The following is a 10878-nucleotide window of genomic DNA, read 5'->3' as shown; positions in this document are numbered from 1 at the left end:
TCACCAGAGAGTTGGAAATAAGCAGACAGTAATAATCAATGAAACTATAAGTGTTGCGTGAATCTGTCTGTTTGTTACCAACACCCTGATGGGCCGATACGCGTTGGCGTTTTATTGTTTTATCCCTTGATAATCAATAAAGGCTTCTTAACTTTTGCATCCTACTGAGTGCCTGGACTTGGAATTTGTTTTTCCAATTATTTTTTATGAACTATTTACCCTTCTAAGAGCACCATACAAGGGATACAGCATCACTTCAGTTCCCCTTTGTCTAAGGGTAAAATACTAGTTGAAGAAGGCTGAGTTTGTGTGTATGGTTTGATTAATGCAAAACTGTATGGAATAGAAACACTGATAGTAATTACAAACAATAAATTCAACAAAAAAGTCAACATATAAAGGCAACTTTCACCATTAGCTACTGTCATTTAATAGAAAGACAGCGTATTATTTTGTTATACAAACAACAGACCTGAATTCGGCTTAACATGAATAGATGGCATTGCTGCCTGTGGGGTCATAAATGACTGCTGCAGTAAAGTTTGAGATTTGTAACACATGACCAGTAAATACAGACATTTTACATCTTCCCAAAGCTGAAGTTAGTTCAGTTAATTACACTTTTACCCATTACCTATCCACTGCAATGAAATCAAAGTGATAAATTGAGTATTAAGGTCATAACTCAGCTTATTCTTGTTTTATGGTTTAGGAAAATTATGTTTTGATGTTCCAGTAGGATTTACAGAACTACAGACTCCGCTATAGCACTCGTGTGCAAAACAACAATGGCTGGTTTGTCCTAGCATTATGAAAAATTAATCAGTCGTTAAAATTAAGGATTAAAAATGAACATTCGGTGAGATTCACAAGAAACACTTTCAAGTGATCTAGTATGGCTAAAAGTGGTAAGACTACTTACAGTGTCCATTACATTAGGTAAAAATGAATAAAACGTATCTCATCGAGGGAGGATTGCAACATTAGATTTCATCATTTTTGACATATTGGAATTGGCTAAGCGCTAAAACTGAAAAGGCACATGAAAAATTAACTGAATGAACAATGAAAAAGGGTCAGTAACAGCAAGAAGCCACCTCTAAATGACTTTCATACAAAACCCATTTGATTCATTCGCACAGCATTTTATCAGAGCCGTTTTAAGACTCAGGAAAATGACAGCCACAGATGTTTGGTGCGCAACCCAGCGCCTACCGACTGAGATCTGCAAAATCTATTTCTTTAAAGGAAAAAATAAAGGCTTTAAGGCAACATTTCTTTGTGTCTGCAGTACATTTTCTGACCTGTAAATAAATGCAAATGAGCTGGAAAAAAAAGTACTTCATTGTCAATCTTGGTGATTGTGCTATAGAATCTTTAAGTCTACTGCTCGTGTTTGCTGTGAAGCAAGTAGCCAAACCTTGAACCTCAGAAGAAACTATTTCATAAACCTGAAGAACAAAAACCACAGATTGTTCGCATCATAAAAGCTACGGTCTCTTCTACAAATCGACGTCTCCTTCAGAATCTATGAATTGCAAAGTGTGTAAACGTTAAATGTGCAGTCTGCAAACGACTAAGAGAGAATGAAGCGTGTTGGTCAACCTCAACGTAAACGGCAATAAAAGCTAAGAGGAGGAAAACACTTTGGTCCATGCATTATCTAAAGTGGTTGAAGTTTCTCAAATAAAGAGCACCCTTTTCTTCTTTTTGTTGTTTCCCGGCTGCTTTTAAAACGCTGGGTATATTAATGTACCTCCGCTGTGTTTCTACCCATTCTCTCTCCAAAGAACCAAATGAATGCTATGGTCGGGCATGCTGGTGGCAAACACTAGGCCTGCGTCGTTCTTGCCATTCAGTCCATTGAGCCATGAAGTGACGCCTGGTAAGAAACTAGAGCCACGTTTGGATTTGCGGTATTCCGGAAGTGGCCAGCGACCCACGATGGCCTCTGTCCTCAAGTCCATGACGTAAAGGTGTTTGTTGTCAAAGAGGAGAGCAAAGACCTCACCAAAACTAAGCAGAGAGACGCTGGAGGGGTCTTGCTGTGGTTTGATGACTCTGTGTAAATGTTAAAACCATTTGTGTGTTAATTTAAAACATATGACCTCTTGTAATACATATGCATACATATAGAGTGGCTTCCAGATGTCTAGTGAATGTTTTTCCTATTACAAATGATTTTATCAGCATAACATTTTGAGGTAATTTTTGGTTTAAACTGATGTACCTGACGACATCAAAACTCGCGAAGTCCCATTGGTAGATGCCCAAGTCTGAACTACAGACAATGTAGCGGCCATCAAACTGCAATCGTGGCTGCAGGCAGACACTGCGGTTTTCGGACACGGACAGGGTCTTTAAACATGTACAGTTGATCTCACGCCCTATTGGCCACACCTAAATATAAACACATAAACATGTTTTTAAATGAACATTTACAAAATATGATTTTTGCACACATGTAAAAATAGAACTGGATAAACAATTGCTGCTACTACCTTGATTTCATATTTATCTGCACTCAGTAGTATGTAGTCACCAGGACTGTGCATCATGGACTCCACTTGGCTTTTTTGAAGGTGTACCTAAACCAAGGCATGTACAGTTAGACCAGTACAACTGAAAAGAAAACCAAACTACTATAAGCACACACACGCACAAACATTCCTGTTAAATAGTGGGTGATAGTTTACCCACAAATGAAATTCTGTCATCATTTACTCACCTTCATATTGATCCTAACCTTCAAGATTTCTTTCTTGTGTGAAAAAAATACATATTTTCCGGACTATAAGTTGCACTTTTTTTCATAGTTTGGCGGGTCCTGGAACTTAGTCAGGTGTGAATTATATGTCAAAATTATTTAATATGTATGAACCAAGAGAAACCATTACCGTCTACAGCCGCGAGAGTCCGGTTTATGCTGCTCCTGTATTTATGTAATTCAATGGATTCAGTGATGTGGAATCACTTCGGTATCTTTTTTAACTTGATTTGGCTTATTGTGTTAATTTAGCCTATTCAGCCGCCCAGGAATGTCCTGTATGCTATTGTGTATCGTATAAATAACTGTTTATGTCACTTTTACATGTATGGACAGCTATTCAGCCTGCTGTTCTGTGCTATTGTTTAGTTGAATAACTTGCCTTTCCAGATTAAATGTCTGTTCTTCGGCTTGGATTTTATAAACGTGACCACATTAACTTTTTTTGCTCACCAGCCAAAGTGGCTAGTTGTTTTTCAAAGTTACTAGCCACTCAGCATTTTTACTGGCCACAATTTTGTTGCTGGTAAAATAAATTGTATGTGATTAAACTTAAATTTGGCATCCTAAAATGACTTTAATTCGGGCAAATTTACTTGGTTTAGCTAAATTAGATGCCTATTGAACTTAAAATGCAGTCTGACCACCCAAATTAAGACAACGACATTTATAAACCAGGTATCATATATTTAGGTGCATGAAAAACATGCTAGTAAGGCATAAATAGATTAACTTTGAATGAATATATTAAAAGTGGAGCAGGGGTGTAGAAGGTTAACTGAAAAGATAAACACAAAACCCCTCGACACCCACTTTAAATATTTATTAACAACAGCAGTAAATACTGTTAAGAAATGTACATACATTTTTACTGTCAACTTGTTTATGCAGAAATCAGAGCATTTGGCGGGTGTTAATCTCAAGCCCTGAATGTGACGTATAGTCCAGTGCGACTTATGGCGCTTTTCTACTGCAAGATATTCTCCATCTATAAAACTTAATTTGTGTTATTCCGCTCCGCTTGGATGTCAGGCGGGTTCCCTTCACTGAGAGAGAATTTTCTGTTTTTATGTGACCAAAACTGGATGCTCTCTCACAGATAAGTGCACGTTATTGAGTGAGAGAATCCACCAGTGAAATCGGCGCCTATGGTAGTTGGTAAAATCATAGTAACTTTTCGTAAACGCTTCTTTACAAATTATGCTCATTTAGAAAATCAAAAGTAATGTTAGGGCATCTTGCAGTCAAGTGCACGTTATGAAAGGAGCCCGCGAGACAGTCAACTTCATAGGATTAAGCTAATTCTGTATTTCAACATTCCACATCCACCCTGACCTTACCTTAGGGCAGGGAAACCCTGGTCCTGGAGGGCCACTGTCCTGCAGAGTTTAGTCCCAACCCTAACCAAAAACACCTGAATTTCATTTCCAAGTAATCCTGAAGACTTGTATTAGATTTTTAGGTGTGTTTAATTAGGGCTGGAACTAAACTCTGCAGTGGCCCTCCAGGACCAGGGTTCCCCACCCCTGCATTAGGGGGTCAGACGTCTGGACTCTCTGTTTAAAAAATTTGCATACGCTTCTAATTTGGTGGATGAACCCTGTGCTATGATTGAACATATTTTTATTTTTCTGTTGCTTGTTTTGAGTACTGCGCACGGAAGATGCATCACCAGGGGCCTGATGTATAAACGTTGCGTACGCACAAAATGAGCATAGAAATATGCATACGCAGTTTTCCACGCACATATCGAGATTTATAAAAAATAAACTTGTCGTAAATAAGTGCGCACCGTACGGATGCTCTCCACTGTGCGTACACACTCTTTTTGAGCAGAGTGAAAGAACACAAACTCTGTTCTTGTTTTTATACACATTTAGTTTTAATATTCCCGTTTCATTCATTAAGATCAGCACTCAAACTGCATCTAGGAGTCGCACCTGCCTATGCGTAGCAAATATTTAACAGATGAAAAGTATTGAAAAGACGAAGCCTCTATGGTGAATGGAGTCCCACACACGCCTGCGTGTTTGAAACGCAAAAGAAATATATGAATAAGTATTTTCTTCACTCATCAAACACTAAAGGCTAATGTTTCATGTATTTGAGGAATGATAAGAAGTTTGTATAAACTTTATAACCTGTAAGATGACGAAAAATAATGTGATGTACTAGGACATTTAATAACGTAGCCCATTTAAAGTTTAGCGTAATATAACGAGACGTTCTTACAATGGGGGTTTATATAAGAAAAACGCTAACACGTATTTAAACTCATTGGTTTTTATATTCTGGTTTGGTTTCATCTGCTTACCTGTAAATATGCTTTTTTAGGTTTGTACTAGGGATGTAACGGTATTATAAATTTCGTGGTATTGCGGTAGAAGATTTTCCCGGTACCACCGTGGTCACATGATCGGTAAAACGTTAGGTCTTCCGGGCAACACGTGTAGTTTTTTTCCGGTCAAGTAAAGCGAGTGGAGGGACGCGGGAACTACAATTCCCATAATCCCATGCGTGCTACTCTGACGCCTCTCTACAAGGGGAGCAGCAATGGCGGAAGCAAAAGAAACACGAATTTTAAATCTGATGTGTCGAAAAAGTTCGCGTTCGCTGTGACAAGAAACGAGGAAGGACAAAATGTGATGGACATTAAAAAAATGAGTGAGTAAATCCGTGAATGAGCAGAGTGTGTATGCTGTTTCTCAATTAGAAGGTTGCAGCCTCCTTAGGTCGCATATGCAGGCTGCATCCGTCATTAAACGCCTGTATTTAAGTTAACTGAGTATTACATTCGCAAGTCATAAGCATGTTACAATAATATACGATTAAATAAGAATTATAGTCAACTTGAAAAATGTTAATATTTTGAAATAAGACGGTCTTCATTACGTATGCAGCCTCCAAATCCGACCCATAGAGGCTGCAGACTCCTTATGGGAGTTTTTCCAAGTCTTCATTTGTTTTTTTTCTTCCTGCAAATGTTTCAATAATTACCGTACCGTGGGCATCATACCGAAATACTACCGTACCGTGAATTTCTGATACCGTTACATCCCTAGTTTGTACTGAACTTTTGTTTTTTTATATCTTAATACCTTGTGGCTGCGCCGCGTAATACATCATTGTCTTTATGTTTTACTATGGGAAACACTTAACGCAAAACTTTTTATGCTGGGCTCGTCTACTTGCCTATAGCAGCCTATTCTCTATAAGGTAGGCTATGTAATATTGCAGTCTTAATGCATTAAGTCGCGTTCAATGGTATAATTAATGCGCTTGCCGTCTGAGATAAAGTATCAACTTTGACAATGCCAGTGTTTAAACAGTGTTTTTATAATTTCATAAAAACCCATAAGGCAAAAAATAATTTCTCTGGCCAAAAGTATATTTCAAACATATGCTAAATAAGTTAATTTTATAAAGTATATTTTTTAAGTTGAAACTATTTAATTGTAATCTTTTTAAAACTGTTTGGTTTACAGATTCGTAACAAAGTTTTTCTTCCAATGCGACGTGAATATATATGAAGGGTTAAATATGTTTTAATGCTTTAAAATGTATTTACTTGTGAAAAGTATATTTTTGTAAACATATTTCATAATATATTTCAGCAAATATATATTTTGGCATTTTTTTATTATTTTGAATTTAAAAATATATTTTTACGATATTTTCCTTGTGTTTTGTAACGTCAATCCATATTAAAATTATATGCAGACCACATTATGGCCAGTAAAACTAAGGGTTTTACACTCCATATATGGTTGTTTCGGGGAGGAGATGGGGCGGGACGCAGGTACGCACAATCTTCCGCTCACTGGGATTTATGAATGGAATTTTGCGCAGTTTCTGGAGTAAGCATGGTTTTATAAATCTGAAAACTTTTGTGCGTACGCAAATTCTGCCTTGTGTGTGTACGCAAACTTTAAGGATGGAATCTACGCAAAGTGTTATACATGAGGCCCCAGGTTTTTGAGTAGTTTAGAGTGATAAATCGTACCATGCGTACTTTGAGGTCAAAATGCGTACAGGTTGGCAGGTCTGCCTATAGTCAAATTACAGTCTTACCTTGGTGACCCACTCCGTGTGTCCTGTGAGAGTGTTGACACAGGTCCCTGCAGACAGCGACCAGACTTTTACGCTAAAGTCTGCTGAACCACTGACCAGCGTGTCCAATTCATCATTGTAGTCTACACTGAATACTGCAACAACAACACATTTTTATTTTCTGCACATTTTTTGCTGATGCAATGCCACAAAATAACGTCTGTGGCAGCAAGCAAGCTAAAAAAGACATTAACACCTATAAATACTGCAATGATAAGCAAAAATCAGAAGAAAAAATAAGTGGGGAAAGCCAAAACAATTATTTAAGTACATTTTTCTTTGTTAGAAAACTTTCTAGCAAAACTTTCAGAGCTTGCCACCAACCTGCACCTGTGTGTCCTCTGAACTGTTGGATTTTGGCACCGGTGCTCCATTCCCAGCATGCTATGGTGTTGTCAAAAGATCCAGTTACTAGTTTCTGCTCATCAAATTTGACAGTGGCACAAGTGTGTGTCTGGATACCGTAGATGCACTGCCCTGTGCGAACGTCCCATAGTTTGGCTGACAGGTCATCAGAACCTAAAGGGAGATATTTTTGTGATTAGTCAGCTTGTTTAAGACGATCAGCGTTTAGGTGACCTATCATATTTATTTGTCTGTAACTGAATTTGGTTACCCAATTATTTTCCCTCTAAAAGAAAAGTTAATCTAACATACAACACCCCATGGTTGACCTACAAACCACAACCCAGCTAGTTCAGCGAGTAAAGCTGGTTTAGCATTTACATAGAGTAACTTAAAGGATTAGTCCATTTTCTTAAAAGAAAAATCCAGATAATTTACTCACCTCCATGTCATCCAAAATGTTGATGTCTTTCTTTGTTCAGTCGAGAAGAAATTATGTTTTTTGAGGAAAACATTGCAGGATTTTTCTAATTTTAATGGACTTTAATAGAGCCCAACATTTAATACTTAACTCAACACTTAACAGTTTTTTTCAACGGAGTTCCAAAGGACCACAACAATCACAAACGAGGCATTAAGGTCTTATCTAGCAAAACGATTGTCATTTTTGACAAGAAAAACAAAAAACATGCACCTCTAAACCACAACTTTTCGTCTAGGTCCGGTCCAGCGCGACCTAACGTAAATGCGTAGTGACGTAGGGAGGTCACGTGTTACATATATGAAACGGACATTTGCGGACCATTTTAAACAATAAACTGACACAAAGACATTAATTAGTATCAGTTGACATACAACAACGTCGGTACAGTCCTCTTTCAACACACTTGTAAACACTGGGGCGGAGTTTCGCGTTCGTCCTCTGTGACCTCTTGACGTCATGGCGTATTGCGTGGGGTCAGCTGGCGCATCACGACCGGATCTACATGACGAGAAGTTGTGCTATAAAAGTGTATATTTGTATATATATTTTTATAGTCAAAAATGACAATCGTTTTGCGAGATAAGACCCTTGTGCCTCGTTTGGGATTGTTTATAGTCCTTTGAAACTCCGCCGAAAAAAAACTGTTAAGTGTTGAGTTAAGTATTAAATGTTGGGCTCTATTAAAGTCCATTAAAATCAGAAAAATCCTGCAATGTTCTCCCCAAAAAACATAATTTCCTCCCGACTGAACAAAGAAAGACATCAACATTTTGGATGACATGGAGGTGAGTAAATTATCTGGATTTTTCTTTTAAGAAAATGGACTAATCCTTTAAAATACAATTATGTGATTAACTTAGCATACCTTATAACATTTATCAAACAAAGTTAAAAAATTATTACAGATTCATATATGAGGAGCACAATAACGGATTTTTTCCACTCTGTACAATAAAAAGCTAGGAAGGTCAGTCATATTTAACCAAATGGACAAAACGGAGTCTAAATATCATGACTGTTTTATTCAACCACAAAATAAAAGAAAAACAATAATGAGTTTGTCGAAAAACACCTGTGCAGAGGAGGCCATCCCGATAGTAGAGAGCATATACACGAGCACTGTGTCCAATAAGTGAGCTCGTCTCAAAAGCATCTTCCTCCCTTAGCTGCTTCATGCGTAGTTTGGCTTTCAGATAAACCCCCTTCCAGTGTGCAGCATCCTGGATAGACTCGTCAATGTGCCAGCCAAGATCTCGACACACACGCTGCCAAATTTCTGTACAGCCATTGATGACCTTATTCCACTGTTTGCACACCAGACAGCAGGTGAGCAGGGTTTGTGGGTCTAGCCAGTGGAGAAGGTAAAAGGCCAGCTCTAACGGCAACAGACGCAGGAAATCGCGCTTAAGTAGTGCTTCCAGCCCATTGGACAGGTGTCGCAGCTGGGCAGCCCCGCTCAGTGAGATGAGGTGGTCCAGGGATTGGTTGCGCTGTTGGTCGTTTAGCGCCAGGAAGGAGGTGGATACTGACTCCAGCCAACCCTCGAAAGCCGCCTTCTCCATGGGCACATGAGGGCGTCTACCTGTTGACAGATAACATGAATAGGTCAACTTATCGGTTAAGACTTGTTTGTAACAAATACTGGATTATTGCGTCTGAGATTGTCTACACCTTATGGGAAATTAATCTAATGCTACAAACCAAATACTACAAACTGTGAAGATGTCGATGTTTCTGATGTATTTCTGGTGTATTTCTGATGTACGACAAGCTAAAACAGCATAGGTTGTGACAGGCTGTCAGTCCCAGGAATGCGCCTAGAAGGCTCTCCTTTCCAAACACACTTCCCAAAACAAAGTTGAAAGCTTGCTAACAAGGAACATTATACAAACTATTCTCTTAGACTCCTTTCACCAACCTCTTAAGATTGATTTAACACTAACATTTGGGAAAAATTGCGCCTGAAGTGAAACACAATAAAGCCATTAGAAAACACTTACCATTTCCAGTAGAAACAGTGTGAGGAAAGCGCTAGCTAACTTAGCTGCTTATGAACGGCGCTAGCTTACAGGTGTCTACACAAATCGATATACAAAAAAAACTTTCGTTTTTGCAGCTGACTCACAATCCGGCTTTGTTCGTTAACAATAATTTTAAGAAAAAGCTAAACCGTGAAACTCATGCTAGCTTGCTTCAAACAAATCACCAGAGTTCAGAGCTAGCATGATAACAGTACCTGCCATGTACACCTAACGGTAACCGATCTGGCTCGGAAAATTCTCGTACTTTCTATTCGCTTACATTTTAATTGCTATATTATCCCTGAACGTAACATTGTACGTTGAATCTAAAGGACACTTGCTGTTTTTTCTGTTTATGGGGTTAGCTTGATAGGCTAAGAGAAGGAGCCTCCGTTAGCAATGAGAGCGACAGGAAGTTGCAGGATGAGCGACTGGACAAGAGCGGGAGGAAGTCAGGGGGAGTGTCCGCTGCTTGTCACTTTTTAAAGCATGTGACCAAACATGATTTTGCATTTCTTAAATATAGCTTACTTTTCAATTAAATTTACTTCAGGACACTGAACAGTCTTCTACCACTGAGTCGAAGTGCAGCAATCTCCTTCTCTTTATGGCGCCGGGAGAACCAAAGTGACACACACAACAAGGGTACATCTCAGTTGATTCTTCATTTATTTCAGACAAACAAGCACTTATGTGTCAACATAGCCTTGAGAGCTGGTATGAAACAGTAGAGATAAGGAACTTCCCATCGGTTATCAGAACAGAAAGTAAACAGCTTAAAGATGAAGGTTTACTGAGAAACAATAGTTCAGTGTTTCAGTCATAAGAGCCATGTATGCATTGATATTTTACACTTACAAAATAATATTAGTATTAACCTAATATGATGCAGAAACTGAATGTTTAAAGGGGTAATAGCGTGAAAATCTGACTTTTTCCATGTTTAAGTGCTATAGCTCCCCAGTGCTTCTATCAACCCAGAAAACGTGAAAAAGAACAACCCAGTAACTTTGTTTTGGTAAGCCATTCTCTGCAAACATCTGAAAAATTAGGTCGTTCAGATTTCGCCTGTTTTGTGAGGTAGGTAGCAAGGCCAATTACAATAATACCGCCCCTTAATAACCATTATTCAACCACGGCACTGCCATTTA

General features: G+C 38.5%; 1 protein-coding gene across 1 annotated transcript; it reads right to left on the bottom strand.

Annotated features, from left to right (window-relative positions):
• Window positions 1-406: 406 nt before the first annotated feature.
• fbxw2 (F-box and WD repeat domain containing 2) lies at window positions 407-10195 on the bottom strand. Its single transcript, XM_055199517.2, has 7 exons — window positions 9707-10195; window positions 8779-9288; window positions 7202-7396; window positions 6839-6972; window positions 2502-2588; window positions 2231-2400; window positions 407-2061 (listed from the first exon to the last, which is right to left on the bottom strand). The coding sequence occupies exons 2-7, from the start codon at window positions 9266-9268 to the stop codon at window positions 1770-1772; spliced, it is 1368 nt and encodes a 455-aa protein (XP_055055492.1). The 5' UTR covers window positions 9269-9288; window positions 9707-10195; the 3' UTR covers window positions 407-1769.
• Between the last annotated feature and the right edge of the window lie 683 nt (window positions 10196-10878).

This window comes from Misgurnus anguillicaudatus, chromosome 22, assembly GCF_027580225.2.
Source record: "Misgurnus anguillicaudatus chromosome 22, ASM2758022v2, whole genome shotgun sequence".
Lineage (NCBI taxonomy): Eukaryota > Metazoa > Chordata > Actinopteri > Cypriniformes > Cobitidae > Misgurnus > Misgurnus anguillicaudatus.
This window is presented reverse-complemented; position numbering and strand designations above follow the sequence as displayed.

Coding starts and splice junctions, on each gene's coding strand:
- fbxw2 (XM_055199517.2), bottom strand. CDS start 9,268: ATGGAGAAGGCGGCTTTCGAGGGTTGGCTGGAGTCAGTATCCACCTCC. Junction 7,397..8,778: donor GGATGGCCTCCTCTGCACAG/GTGTTTTTCGAC, acceptor ATCTCCCTTTAG/GTTCTGATGACCTGTCAGCC. Junction 6,973..7,201: donor CAGAGGACACACAGGTGCAG/GTTGGTGGCAAG, acceptor TTGTTGTTGCAG/TATTCAGTGTAGACTACAAT.